Source organism: Dipodomys spectabilis, unplaced genomic scaffold (genome assembly GCF_019054845.1).
Source record: "Dipodomys spectabilis isolate Male_0828 unplaced genomic scaffold, ASM1905484v1 ptg000054l, whole genome shotgun sequence".
In the NCBI taxonomy this organism is placed as follows: domain Eukaryota; kingdom Metazoa; phylum Chordata; class Mammalia; order Rodentia; family Heteromyidae; genus Dipodomys; species Dipodomys spectabilis.
This window is the reverse complement of record NW_024870731.1, coordinates 19,917,696-19,933,323: the sequence shown is the minus strand read 5'-3', so window position 1 is coordinate 19,933,323 and position 15,628 is coordinate 19,917,696. Positions and strand designations below refer to the sequence as shown.

Genomic DNA, 15,628 nt, shown 5'->3' with positions numbered 1-15,628 from the left:
TTTTGTAATAATTGGATTTAGACTTCCAAATTGGAAAATTGGGATTTTTTTTTCTTTCCTTCATTGAGATAATTTTTTAAAAAGCTATGAAATTGTTCAAATTATTCTCATTTATACACACACTCTCCCCCCCCCCAGATAAATCTCTGGAAGTGGTAAAATAATATTAAACTTGTTATTAAACATCATTTTCTAAGTAGCTTTGCTCTGTAACTGGCCGAACAATGTATTAATGTATTCATTTTTCCTTTCTCTTCTTATTTCACTAGATAGGTGAGCAGTTTGTCATTAAGAAAAATATGTGCTTTTCTTATTTGATGAAAGAGTCAAAGAATAAAGGAAAACAAAAATAGAACAAATAAAGTTGTGCTTTTTATTTGTTTTTGTTTTTGATTTTTGAGGCACGGTTTCACTAAGTAATTCAGGCTGGCCCGGAGCTTGAAAGACTGGCTTCAAACTTAATATATCTTCTTAAGTGCTAGGATTGCAAGTATGTGTCACCACATGTGGAAACAATAATGTATTTATTTTTTCTTAAATATAATTTTATTGTTATTATGAAGATGTTGTACAGAAGGGCTACCATTTTATAAGTTGGGTAATGAGTATATTTCTTTTTTTGGACAATATCACCCCTTCCTTTGCTTACATGAAATTGTGATGGTGTCTATGTTAGCAGCTTTTCTTACATTTTCAAAAGAAATAATCACACATTTTCCTTTTGATGCTTAATTTTTTATTAAAAATTCTTAATAAAATAAATCTCATTAAATTTATGAATTCATGACCCTATTTAAATTATGTCATATATTTAAAATGTTCTCAGGTAGTAGAGTCAGATTTATAATTTTTTTGAAAGTATATAAATAGTTTTTGTAGATAGTATGTCTTAAACTTTAAGAAGAAAAAATTTACATTGAGGATTTTTGATTGTACATCTAATAAGTTTCTGTAAATTTCACTTATAGATACTTGATTACTGGGGACCTAGCAAAAAACTTCTGGGGGATATGAATTTTTTAAGAGATTTGAGAGAATATGACAAGGACAACATTCCCGTGAGTTACTTGGACTTTTTCTCTTAGTGTGACTTTACCAAGATGTATAAAATCTTTAAAATTATGGGATATCTTTTTTTTGTTTCCATTTCCTAGAGTTAGGATATCTTATAGAATATAAGGAGATAGTCCTTTTGGGGGATTAATATAATAAAGATATATTGCATTTATTAATGACAATATTATAAACTCCAATAATGCATAAAAGCATACTTTTAGATGATTACAAAGGTATTAGGAAGTTGTTATAATCAGTATTATCAAGTTGAAAGAGTTCTATCTTGTAACATACAATTCAGTTTATTAGGAAATTTTATACATATATTTATGTAAGATTTAAAAGTATCATTTTCCTCTCAAAACTTTATTAATGCTAGTTGTACTTTTATCTTGCTTTCATTTGTTTTATCAATCCTCAAAAACCTTAGTATTTTTGGAAGAAATATCTTGTGTATTTTCTTACAAATTACTTAATATTTCTGCTTCAATTATGCTTACTTTAAAATATCCCAAAATAATGATTTTGGTTTTTGAAAACAATGTAACTTTTGTATCCAAATGATTTTATGTATTATTTTTTATTTTATGATTATTGCTGTATATGCTGAAATTTAAAATCTAAATCTTTATTATATAGGTAAATGTTATGCAGAAGATTCGTAGTGAGTACTTGACGAACCCTGAATTTGACCCTCCTAAAGTTGCCAAAGCATCTTCTGCAGCTGAGGGTCTATGTAAATGGATCATGGCCATGGAAGTATATGACCGAGTTGCAAAGGTATTTTGAAGATTAGCACCTTAATTTTTCTACTTAAATATTCCCATATATTAGGGCTATATTTCTCTTTTGCTCCTGAGGCAAGGATAAAGTAGAATTTGTTGAGAGAACAGAAATAAATAAATTGACTCAAGGAAGTGGAGATGTGGCTCAAGTGATAGAGTGCCAGCCTTGAGCAAAAAAGGAAGGTCCTTAAGTCAAGCCCCACTACAAGCACTACAAGCACAATTAAAAAAAGAAAGACTCAGGTTAGGTTGTGGTTGTACATCCCTATATACCCAGCTACTTAGAAGGATGAAATAGGAGGATTACAAATTCAAGGCCAGGTTGGGAAATTTAGCAAGACCCTGTTTGAAATTTTAAAATGAAATAGAGAAGAGCTAGATTTACTGCTCAGTGATAGAGTACTTGCATATATGAGGCCATGGTCTCAATTCTGAGTACAAAAAATAGAAGAGAGAGGGGAGAGAGAAAAAATGACCTTTGGTTTTTGGTTCTACTTATGAGGCAGATCATGTAATATTTGTCTTTTAATACTTGTATTCTTTCACTTCCCATAATGTACTCCAAGGTGATTTATTTGTCATAATGACATGACTTAATTGTTTTTGTGGCTAAATAGCATTTCATTGTGTATAAGTACTATATTTTAAATAATCTTATCACTCATTGATGGATACTTAGGTTAATTCTGTTATTGTGGGTGTATAGGTATCTTTTTGACATGCTGATTTTAATTTTTTGAATATATGGAGTAGTTATCAAAGGCTTGAGAAGTTAGGGGAAGAGAAGGTTAGAGGAGATGTTGGTCAAAGCATATATAATTAATTTGAAAGGAGGAACAAAATGCACCCCAAGAAGCAAATATATAGAAACAGAAAGGAGATAAGTGATTGTCTCTGGCCCAGGATGTTAGGGGAAGAGAAACAGAGAGAGACAGAGAGACAGAGAGAGAGAGGGAGAGAAGAGTAGAAATAAGAGATGACTAATAATGGTTAGATGATTTGTTGAGTAATAAAAATCTAATTGTGTTGATGGTTGCAAATTGTGAATATAATAAAATCACTGGAGCAGGACACCAGTGGCTCATGCCTATAATCCTAGCTACTCAGGAGGCCAAGATTTGAGGATTGAGGTTCTAAGCCAGTCAGGGCAGAAAAGTTCTTGTGAGACTCTTATCTCCATCTAACCACTCAAAACTGGAAGTGGAGCTGTGACTCAGAATGGTAGAGTGCTAGCCTTGAGCAAAAGAGCTCAGGGATAGTGCCCAGGCCCTGAGTTCAAGCCCTATGACAAACAAAACAAAATAAAACCAAAACAAATCCATTAGATTATACACTTTATTTATGCATTTATTTATGTATTATGTGTTAGTTTATTCATTTATTTATTTGCTTTTGGGGTTTCAACTCAGGGCATTGTACTTGTTAGGTACTTCAGTCACACTTCTAATCTTTTTTTTTTTCTTTAGTCATTTTTAGATAGGGTTTCAAATTCTTGTGCAAGCCCAGCTTCAGAACACAATCCTGCTACCCAAAGTGTCCTGAATAGCTGAGACCACAGTTCGCTTTATTTTGTTGAGATGGAATCTTGCTAGCTTTTTGCCTGAACATGTCTGGAACTGAGACACTCTCAGTCTTCTCTTACTGAGTAACTGGGATTACAGATGTAAGCCACTGCATCTGGCCTGAACTATATACCTTATGTGGGTGAAATACAGAATCCAGTAGGTTCAGAAGCACAGCATGGAAAGATCCACTGAAGAAATGATAGGCCCGGATAGAGGATATATTTATTTATTTATTTATTTTTTTGGTCCGGTCATGGGGCCTGAACTCTGGGCCTGGGCACTGTCCCTCAGCTCTTCAGCTCAAGGCTAGTGCTCTACCACTTGAGCCACAGTGCCACTTCCGGCTTTTTTCTTTTTGCTTATGTGGTGCTGAGGAATCGAACCCAGGGCCTTGAGCATGCAAGGCAAGCGCTCTACCACTGAGCCACCTTCCCAGCCCTATATTTATTTATTTATTTGTTTGTTTGTTTGTTGGTCATGGGGCTTGAACTCTGGGCTTGGGCGCTATCCCTGTGCTCTTCAGCTCAAGGCGTGCGCTCTACCGCTTGAGCCACAGCACCACTTCTGGTTTTCTAGTGGTTAGTTGGAGATAAGAGTCTCACGGACTTTTCTGCCCAGGTTGGCTTTGAACTGTGATCCTCAGATCTCAGCCTCCTCAGTAGCTAGGATTACAGGTGTGAGCCACCAGCGCCTAGCTATGAGAATCTTTTATGAGTATTTACTTGCTGGGGCCAAACTCCTGGACAGCAGAGAACGATTAAAACCATTTTATAAAGTTGCCTAGTAAAAGACAAGTAAAACAAAGGCCTTTTATGGTTTTACCCAGGAAAGTAATGTAAGTTAAATAGAAAATACATGATAGAATGTGTATAGAATAAGTTCATAGGATGCCCAGGTCATAGCAATTGGGAAGGTATTCCTCAATGAGACACAACATGTGCTTATAAAGGTAGAGATTTTGATTTTTAGTTTTAGGGGAGTAGATCTGCATAAACAGTCAACGAAATAAAACTAATTTTATCTGGGATGTCCTTCCATGAAATATCTGTCTTTCCACACAGTAGTCTCATGGCAAGACTACTGTCTCTTAGTTTAACTCATTATCACATGTCCCACAGGATAAATGGATTCGGGCTCCTTTTTACAAAACAGAAGCCAAAGTATCCAGGTACTTTCCTATCTCCCTACTCTACATTGCCTTCTACTTATTTAACACATTCTTCCTTCAGGATTTCAGACCAGAGGAGAGGACAATTGTCTGATACATTTCTTACTTCTTCCTCCTTCCTCCTCCTCATCTTCCTCCTCCTCCTCCTCCTCCTCGACTTCCTCCTCCTCCTCCTCCTGCTCCTCCCCTCCTCATCTTCCTCTTCCTCCTCCTTCTCCTCCTCCTTTCTTCTTTTTTTTTTCCTCCTTTCTTCTTGTCTTAAGCTTAATTTCATGGTGATGACCCAAAAGCATTAGGATTATTCTCTAATGGGCACACTTGGTCATCTTCTATATTCTTTGCATCAGTGGTTTATGGCCTATTCAACAAACAAATTAGCCAAACCTCACTCTTGATGCTCTACTAAGTACTTCAAAATAGTAACTTTAGAAAATCCTTTTTACTCTGAATAAAAGGTGTTTTTCAAAATTTGATGAGAAAAATTTAATTTTGTGAAATGGAATGTGAAGATTTTCCTTCTTTGTATTTTTATTATCAGTCTTAATACACTTCAAGGCAGGTATGTGCCTTGGGCTAACTGGAAAGATCACAGATGTAGGCAGGAAATGAAAAACACCAAGTCCAGAACATTTATGTATTTTAGACACTAATATAGAAACAAAACTACATGTCTTTCTCTTTCTCAATTGAGTGGCAGTTTCTCATTATTTAAAGACATTTTGCTGTAGAGGTACTTTTTGTTATATATTGTGACATTTGTTAATTTGTTTTGTGGGTGACTGCTTTCTAATCCTGATGATTAATATATGGTTTTTTTTTACTTTGCATGAAAAAGTAAATATTTAAGGCAAATGTTTATTATGTGTGATTGTAATAGTGCATTTAAAAGCATAATGTCTGTAAAGGAATTAAAGTGTTTCAATTTTACAGAGTATACATCACATCTGCACATATTTTTTTTCACAAACAGGTTGTGGCTCCAAAGAAAGCTCGTTTAACAGAAGCTCAGAAATCTTTAGCTGAGACAATGGAGCTTTTGAATCAGAAGAGAGCAGAACTGGCAGAAGTAGAACATCATTTAGAAAATTTACAAAAGGTATTTCTGGAGAAAACTGAAGAAAAGGCTGCTTTAGAAGATCAGGTGGAACTCTGTGCTAAGAAACTTGAAAGAGCATCACAACTAATTGGAGGCCTGGGTGGAGAAAAAACAAGGTCAGATTTCTACTCATTTTTAACAAGATAGAAGAAAGTCAGGCTTGAATTTGTGACCTCTTTCAAATTTATTATGATTGCTTCCGACTTTACAATGGCTGGTTGACAAAATGGGAAATTCTACAAGGCACTTGGCTAAGCCTCTCCGAAGAGGACTATGTTGAAGACTGTTTTTTTTTTTTAAGGATGATGGACTATTTATTCCTATTTTGTACTGTGCAGTGTGCTTTACTAAAACCCAAAGCAATTCATTATACCACTTCTTCCTTCTTATTGTCAACAAGAAGTACATGCCCCTCAATGGAGGACAGTCTTTATAACTTGCTTTGAAGTAGGGGAAATATAGGACAATACTGGATCACTCTTTAATCCTATATACTGATGATCACTGCTCACAGTCAACCTGGGCAGGAAAGTCGTGAGAGAAGCTGTGGTTCAAGTGTTAAACCAAAAAGAGTCAGTCTCTGAGTGCAAGCCCCAGAAACACCACAAAAAAAAGAAAAAGGGAAAAATGAGAAGCAAATGTTAATAATCTGAATAGTTTGTGGTTGTTATACATTTTCTTTCCAATTTTATGTATAAGGTTTTTTAGGGGAAGGGGAATTCCTGGGGCTTGAACTAAGGGCCTGGATGCTGTCCATGAGTGGTTATTCCCATAGACTTTTGTGCCCAGGGTGGTTTCAAACCATAATCCACAGATCTCAACTTCCAGAGTAGCTAGGATTAGAGGTGCCCAGCTTCAAAAAGTTGGTTACAATTTATTTCATAAAAGTTGTAACTGGCTTGATTGAACAAAGCCAGTTAGCTTTAATTTATTTTCTTGGATTAGATGGCCAGTTATTTTATTTGTTAATCTTATTTTTTCAATTCAATAAATATAACAGGGTAATAGGTCTTTGACAATAATTTGTAGTGGAGGCTATATGGTTTGGGAATAACATTTTATTATAAGGAATTCACTGAATGGAAAAAATATAAATCTTATAGTGTCTCAACTTCTGTACTGCTTAAATATAACTTTTTGTAATGTGCTTCTATATTTTACAGTCTAAAAATACCAAAACAACAGAATTACAAAATCAAATTATACTAAAGACAATTACTAGGCCAGAATGCTGGTGCTTTGTTTGCTTTTGCTTATTCTAAAGGACCAAGTTCTGTAAAAAAAATACCTAATACTTTAGTAATGCAAGGTAGATTGTCATTCATATAATATAGTGGTAAATTATAGCATATTAGAAATAGAAGAACCCTAACTTCATCTTCCTCATCTGACAGATACTCAAGTACTCAATAGTTTGTCTTTTTTGTGATTAAAAAAAAAGAGGAGTAGAAGGTCCTTGTGCCTTCAGTTACTGTCTTCTGTGATTCCCTATTGAGAATCTGTTTTGTCTTTGGTTTGTTTCCCAGATGGTCTCAAGCTGCACGAGACCTTCAAATAACATATGAAAATTTAACTGGTGATGTCTTAGTATCAGCAGGAGTAATAGCCTATCTTGGTGCTTTCACCTCTGGCTTTCGACAAATATGTACAGAGGATTGGAGCATGATGTGCAAGGTACTAGCTTTATATTTAGAAAATTTTGTTTCAGAACATTTAAAGTATATTTTGGGATATCTAGAGAGATAATATGGACAGAGAAAGGAAGAAACAAATGTAAATACTTTCTTTTTCTTTGTTTTCTCCTTGACCAGTAAAATGGTTCTATATTCAATTTTTACTTCAGTTTTTTCTGATCCTCAGAGTTAGTACCCTATACCTAATGATGGTTAAATGTAAATTTTAATTGTAAAGTATTTTACTTAGCAAATTGAGAGGAAACAACAGACTGTTGTTTATTTCTTACAGGATAAAAAAATCCCATGTTCAGAGGAATTCTCATTGAGTAAAACCCTGGGTGATCCGGTAAACATTAGAGCCTGGAATATTGCTGGATTACCAACAGACACCTTCTCTGTGGATAATGGAGTGATTGTTAATAACTCTAGGCGATGGTAAGCAACAACACGCTTTTAATAATTTAGTTTAAAGTTTTCAAACATATATTATGACAATAAATACTAGTCTCCATGTGCCACTTGCTAGATTCCGCAGTTAGCACTATATTGTATTTGCTGTTTTATCACATTAATGCATTTTAGTATAATATTCAGGCATGTATTTCTCCCCTTATACTTCACCATGCATGTCATTGACTAAAGATCAATATTTATCTTTTCCCTTTCATAGTAAAACCTGCATGTCATTAAAAAAACCCACAAAATGTACATATACCATTTGGTGAATTCCTAAAATATATACACCCCTGCAACCCAAATCAAGAACACATCAGGTCCTGAAGGCTCATACCTATAATCTTAGCTCCTCAACAGGGTGAGGGCCAGAGGAGGACTGACTGAGGTTTAAAGCCAACCCAGGCAGAAAAGAAGCCATGTTCAGTATAGTGGCAGCTGTTAACCCTCTGTTTTTGACAAAATTTATTCATGACAGTATTATTGACATCATATTGTTGAGGCACAACAATTGTGCAGAGACTTTCTTGATCTGTGATTCAGATAGTTCAAATAGATCAAAAGACTGAGGTTTTTCTTGACAAATGTAGTAACTCTTTTGTATGGCAACCATAGCTGGAACTCCTCCATCTATAGTAAGGCCTCTGAACTTTTTAAATATTGGTGCAAGTTTCTCATTGATAAACTAGGTCTTTCAAGCAAGTTATAGTGCCATACAGTTTCTCTCCCTGTTCAAACTCTACAGTTATCCATGAGTGAAAATGGTCAGTTGGGCTGAATTTGTTATGCCTGTTGTCATCACAGGCCAGAGAAAAAAATTAGAAATCTCCTGCAGAATCTTTTAATATTTGTTTCAATATCTTGTGCTAAATCAGTGATTTGATCTGAGGTAGTTCTTTCAGACAAATCCTGTCTGGTGCTAACAAACTCTGCAGCAGCTGCTAAACATTGTCACAGATTTTTCTTGTATAAACAGGCTCAGATTCTTTGCAATTAGCTTGCTTACTGTATCACTTGTCAGAATAACATTATCTATTTCAATGAGGCCTAATGAAGCCAGCTTGTGATTTCAAACTCTGTGGAATAGCATTGATTTTATACACCTATATTTGGCCTAATTTATTAAGTTTAGCATATTTTGAGCTTTAATGACACTACAGATTGGCTCTTTTCATTCATGCTAACACACCATCACACACAGGTTTGCCTTTGACTTCAACATCAAAAAACAATCACTTCTCCATTTCTTGTAAACACTGACACTCTAGTCAACTTTTCTCTACTGTTTTTGTAGTTGTCATTTGTAGAATGTCTCACCATTTAAGTTTTAATAGCTATCCAAGGGCTGGGAATGTGGCTTAGTGCTAGAGTGGTTGCGTAGCATGCATGAAGCCCTGGGTTTCATTCCTTAGTACCACATAAACAGAAAAAGCTAGAAGCGGTGCTGTGGCTCAAGTGGTGGAGTGTCAGCCTTGAGCAAAAGACGCACAGGGACAGGCCCTGAGCTCAAGCTGCCAAACTGTGTGTGTATGTATGGGGGGAGGGTGTTAGCAACATGATTATTTTGCTTTGATTTGCTGAATCTTGGATATCGCATACATCCAACATTTTCCATTGATCCTTGACATTTTTTTATGTATGCTATAATTTCTTCAATTTTCATTTGGGATTCAGTTTTTGCAAGGAATTTAGATACATGGATAAGAGCTGGGTTGGAGAAATCATCTGTGTGAAGTCAATTATATCATCAGCCATCTGAGGCAAGCAGACAGTCATCTTTTGCCAGGAAACTTCTCATTATCTTTCATGTCATTATCACTAGATTGCTGTAGTCTCACCATGCTGTATTAACACTTTTGCAATGTATACAATAGTCCCAGCCTGCCTGGCATTGTCTGTTTTCTGAGTACAGTACAGGCAGGTGGGCAATGGGCAGCAGAGGAGAAGCACAAGTGTCTGTCCATAAGGGTGTAGTTTATCCCATAATGGATATTGCTTGCTTGTCTCTCAAATTTATATTATTATGATTTACTTAATATAAATTTATGCGGCTAAGAAAAAATCCACTAGTTTTATTAAATTTTAAGTCCCACCTGCAATTGCCTTAATGTGACCAGACCAAGTGATTTGACAGACCTTATACAGCCCACAGGGCAGATGTAATCCTACTCTAGGTAGGATTTCAACACAATCTGAATTGAGAAGGAAAAGAACCAGATACCTAGTTTTTTCTTGAGACAGAAAGAAACTCAAAGAATGTAGTTCTTTGAGTAGTCGATTTAAAAGCTTTTTTGTAGCTAATGAGGAATGTTATTTTTACCTGAGAAGTTCTTGAAATAGAAGATGATTCTGGGAAAGATGAAGTCAGGTAAGACAGCTTCCTCACCATCTCTGGGGCTGTAATAAAGAAAATATACTATATCAAATGCAAAAGGAACCTTGGACAGTCAGAGTCATCATTGAGGAAGAGGAAAGCATATCATATTTTAAATGCCTGAAATGTTACATCTTATCTTCTTTATACATTTAAACAATACTTAATTGAAACATAATAATTGTACAGATTTATAGGATAAAGTGTAACATTCTGCTATATGGGTATGTGTAATGATCAGACCAGGGTAATTAGTATATATGTAATCTTAAACATTCATCCTTTTTTTTGAACTAGGGACATTTAAAATATTCCCCACTAGGAGAAGATTTTAAAACACACAATTAATTGTCAATCATAGTTTTCCTTCTGTGCTGTTGAGTATTAGAAGCTATTCCTTATATCCAACTGCACCTATGTACCCATTAACCATTCTCTCTACTGCCCTGCATACCCTTCCTGATAACCATGATTGTCCTCTCTCCTAATGAATCATTTATTCTTAAATAGAAAGTCTTTTCTTTCTTTCTTTCTTTCTTTCTTTCTTTCTTTCTTTCTTTCTTTCTTTCTTTCTTTCTTTCTTACTTCTTTCTTTCTTTCTTTCTTTCTTTCTTTCTTTCTTTCTTTCTTTCTTTCCTTCCTTCCTTCCTTCCTTCCTTCCTTCCTTCCTTCCTTCCTTCCTTCCTTCCTTCCTTCCTTCCTTCCTTCCTTCCTTTTTTTTGGGTCCGGTCGTGGGGCCTGAAATCTGGGCCTGGGTGCTGTCCCTCAGCTCTTTTTTTTTTTTTTTAAATTTTATTTTATTTGAGAACATACGGTACAGAGGGATTACAATTACATGGGCAGGATAATGCATACATTTCTTACCAAGCATTGCAGCCTCCTCCTTTGTTTACCCTTCACCTCCCTTCCCAGCCTCCCCCCTCCCCCCCACCCAATCCTTCCCCCCCTCCCCCCCCCCACCGACATTGTAAAGCTCGTTTTTGACATGACATTTTGTACTTCTCATTGTTGCAACAGGTCCACCTGAATCCTTAAACGACTTGTTTGTCCCCATCTCCTCCACAAGTTATACTGACATCAAATATAGTGAAAGCGGGGGTTACACTGTGGGGGAGGGACATACAAAGCAACCAAGAAATAATCTTATAAATGCGTTAGAAACACATGCATGAAAGAAAAAAAAACATTAAAATACATATTTAAGGGATCGTTTTCCTAACATCACATTTTCCGCTTTACTCATACATATACTCGATATTGCATATAAGGGAAACCATGGGACCTATGTTTCTTTGGGCCTGGCTTACTTCACTTAATATAATTTTTTCCAAGCCTTTCCATTTCCTAACAAATGGGGAAATGTCATTCTTTCTGATGGAGGCATAGAATTCCATTGTGTATATATACCACATTTTCTTGATCCATTCATCTACTGAGAGTCCCTCAGCTCTTCAGCTCAAGGCTAGCGCTCTACTACTTGAGCCACAGCGCCACTTCCGGCTTTTTCCTTTTTGCTTATGTGGTGCTGAGGAATCGAACCCAGGGCCTCATGCATGCAAGGCAAGTGCTCTACCACTGAGCCACCTTCCCAGCCCCTAGAAAGTCTTTTCTATATGATCTTAGAAATATTCTAAATAAATATCAAACATATACCACACATAACTTGGAAACTTTGTGGTCCTACTCATTAACTGAGAATATGCTTTGTAAGCTAGAAAATAGACTATTTTATGTAAATAACATTGCCAGTTTTGGCCAGCAGATTCTGGGGCGATGGATGAAGAAATGCCCATGATGCGATTAATCTTCTAATTTCATTCTTGGGGTGAAGCATGGGTTAACAGACAAGGTAAAACTCACCCTAGCTCCCTAGCTCCCCACCCCCTTTATAATTTCAGATTGGCCCTGGGCTATTAAGGGGGTTACAGGAAAATAAACAAAAAGGCACATTCTAAGAGGTAGATAAAAAGAAATAAAAAAGTACTAAGATAGGCAGTTTAGTAACAGATCCAGGGAGCCAGGAATGCTGTGGTAAGTAAATACAGGGGTTGTTCCTATCTTGTTTTCTTTCTATTTTTTTTTTCTTCTTGGTGTTGATCCTGAGCTTGAACTGGAAGCTTAAGCACTGAACCTGAGCTTTTTTGCTTAATGCTAATGCTCTACCATTTGAGCCACAGTTCCATTTCCAGCTTTGTGTGTGTGCTTAATTGTAGATTAAAGTCTCATGGACTTCGCTTTTCTGGCTTTGAACCAAGAGCTTCATATCTCAGCCTCCTGAGTAGCCAAGATTACAGGCATGAGCCACCAGTGCCTAGTTTCCTCTTGTCTTTTGATCAGATGACTGCAGCAGGTCAAACACTTGTGTGTGCGTGCACATACACACACTTACACTTACATACACACTGTTTTCCACTGGTATCATTAAAATACCCTTCCAATCTCCTGCAGCCAGTCACAGTCCCCACAGGGCTCTAGGATTTCCATGTACAGTAATATATAAAACTATATTTTAGCAAACATTTTATAGTATTATTTTTCATGTTAACCAATATAATGTATTAAAATTTTAATGAAAGGGCTGAGGACATAGCTAAAGTAGTAGGTTGCCTGCCTAGGAAGCATGAGGCACTGAGTTCTAACCTACAAAAAATAATAATAACAGATGAAAAAAATTCTAAGATGATATGTTTGAAAGAACATAGTCCATAGCTCCTACTTCTCCAACACTGAATTAGTTTTGCAATCTTGGGGTCTTAGGCAACATATTCCCTGAGACTGAATCTCTTCATTTGAAAAATAAATGAAAATGAATTGCCATTTCACTTTTTTAACAATACTTTTGGGAAGATGAATCCTGATAATACATGCGGAAAACTTAATATTTATACAGATTGATGGTGATATTATTTAAATTACATAATTTTAAAGAAATTACATCATTTGTATATTCCTTAGAATTTCACTTCCTGTTTCTAGGCCTTTAATGATTGATCCCCAGGGTCAAGCCAATAAATGGATCAAAAACTCTGAGAAGGACAATCAACTTAATGTTATTAAGCTATCAGATTCAGACTATATGAGAACATTGGAAAACTGTGTTCAGCTTGGACTTCCACTTCTATTAGAAAATGTTGGTGAAGAACTAGATCCATCTCTGGAGCCCTTACTACTTAGACAAACTTTTAAACAAGGTAGAATGCAACTACTATTAGTTGGTATAACTGAAATATGTTTGAATTATTTTTGAGGGTTGAAAGACAAATAATAATACCAGTGTTTCAGAACTTCTCTATCATTGTTGTTGAAAATAAATTTGTCTCAAGCTAGCATTATTCATTCTTGGAAAGATCCTATTTCTTCTTTACCATAACCATTGGTATGTAGATTCCTGTTTTACAGAGAACATGAAGAAATAAATGACTTTTGACCACGCAGATTCCAGTACTATAAATAATGATGGTGATGTGGACCAGAGTTGTGTTTAGCTAAATATTGACCACTTAACATCTTTCTGCTTAAGAAAGTAGTAGCTTCCAAGTCACATATTTTGGAATCATGATTGAAATGTAGTTGGAAGGAGTGCAAAAGGAATCTTGACTTATAAAACTCCATGATGGAGAAAATGTCCTATACTCCAAAATAAGTCCTGCTGTATAATTACTTATCTATGTGTCTGTGACTTTTTTTGTGTGTCTGTGACTTTTTGCACACCTATTTCTATTTCAGATTTCTTTAGGATCTTTTACTTGTAACCTAAACAGGTGCTTTATAACGTTGAGTCACTCACTAAACATCTGTTTTCTGAAATGTAGGTGGAATTGATTGCATCCGACTTGGTGAAGTCATTATTGAGTACTCCTTTGATTTCAAATTTTATATCACCACAAAGCTAAGAAATCCACACTACATGCCAGAATTGGCTACAAAAGTGTCTCTACTCAATTTCATGATAACTCCAGAAGGACTTGAAGATCAGTTATTAGGTATTGTTGTTGCAAAGGAGAGGTATGTATCTTTTTAGATGCTTCCAGATGGTCTAGAGAGGTGTGTTCTTTAAGTAGTTGTACAAAGAAGTTCCAGTTCAACATGTTAGTTTGTAAGTACAGTGCATATTAATCAATGCCACCCTTTCCACTATTTTCCCTCATCTGTTTCAATCCCACACATCCCATCAAGTTACCTGGTTGCATTATCACATATGTAATTGAAATTATGACTGTATCTGCCTACCTTATAGAGGAATATTTGTAGGCCATTAATACTTTCCTTGTGGGCTGGGAAGGTGGCTCAGTGGTAGAGTGCTTGCCTTGCATGCATGAGGCCCTGGGTTTGATTCCTCAGCACCACATAAGCAAAATGAAAAAAAGCCAGAAGTGGCGCTGTGGCTCAAGTGGTAGAGCACTAGCCTTGAGCTAAAGAGCTGAGGGACAGCACCCAGGCCTAGAGTTCAGGCCCCACGACTGGACCCAAAAAAAACGCAAAACTTTTCTTGTGTGATTATTTTGAAACTGATAAATTTTATAAGTTGTTATTTTAATTTTTATATATATTTCTTTAAAATTGCCATTCTGTAATTAGTAAGTTATAAGCCAACTATGTTATATTGGAGTTCTACTGATGATAGTCCTGACTTCTGAGACATAGGCTTCACTCCTAGGAATGTATGCTATATACATAATAAAAAATGTACTTTTGCTGGGTGCCAGTGGCTTGTACCTGGAATCCTGGCTACTCAAGAGGCTGAGATATAAGGATTAAGGTTCAAAGCCATCCTGGGCAGGACAGTATATGAAACTCTTATCTTGAGTTGACTGTCAAAAAGCCAAAGTGGTGCTATGCCTCAAGAGGTAGAATACTAATCTGGAGTAAAAAAGCTCTGAGAAAGTGCCTAGACCTTGAATTCAAGTCCCAGGTCTGGCACAGACAGACAGACAGACAGACAGACAGACACACACACACACACACACACACACACACACACAATGTATTCTAAGGCTTTTGTACAGAATGTTTATGAAATTAGAAGGAAAAAGAAAGAAAAAAGCAGGGAGCAAAACTATATATAGTAGGCATAATATTTTATTTAACGTTTTGTGGATGGGAGATGGAAACGTGGCTTAATGGTAGATTCGCTGCCTAGCATGCATGAGGCTCTGGGCTCAATTCCTTGGTACCACATAAACAAAAAATAAATAAGTAAACTAAATTAAAAAAATTTGTAGCTGGTTATCTATAGATATAAAAAAACAGATTAGAAAGGAACATTCCTGAATCCCAAAGTGATTTTCATAGTGTGGCTAAGATTTAAAAAAATATTTTTCTTCTTTTTCATATCTTTCTTCATGCTTTTTAATTTCCCCATTACTACTATTTGATTTTTTAATGAGAAAAAAGTAATACCTAGTGAAGCTATACTAAAGAATTTCTTCTGAAAGAAAATCATTGGTTCCACTTG

At 35.8% G+C, this 15,628-nt stretch overlaps 1 protein-coding gene across 1 annotated transcript in view; it reads left to right on the top strand.

Moving 5' to 3' along the window:
* Positions 1-15,628, top strand: part of Dnah12 (dynein axonemal heavy chain 12) — a 159,757-nt gene that overhangs the window by 90,424 nt on the left and 53,705 nt on the right. The window contains exons 51-57 of the mRNA XM_042679922.1: positions 969-1,058; positions 1,696-1,836; positions 5,545-5,786; positions 7,197-7,344; positions 7,636-7,781; positions 13,150-13,364; positions 13,986-14,178. Coding sequence (XP_042535856.1) covers positions 969-1,058; positions 1,696-1,836; positions 5,545-5,786; positions 7,197-7,344; positions 7,636-7,781; positions 13,150-13,364; positions 13,986-14,178 — 1,175 coding nt within the window. The remainder of the gene's footprint in view (positions 1-968; positions 1,059-1,695; positions 1,837-5,544; positions 5,787-7,196; positions 7,345-7,635; positions 7,782-13,149; positions 13,365-13,985; positions 14,179-15,628) is intronic.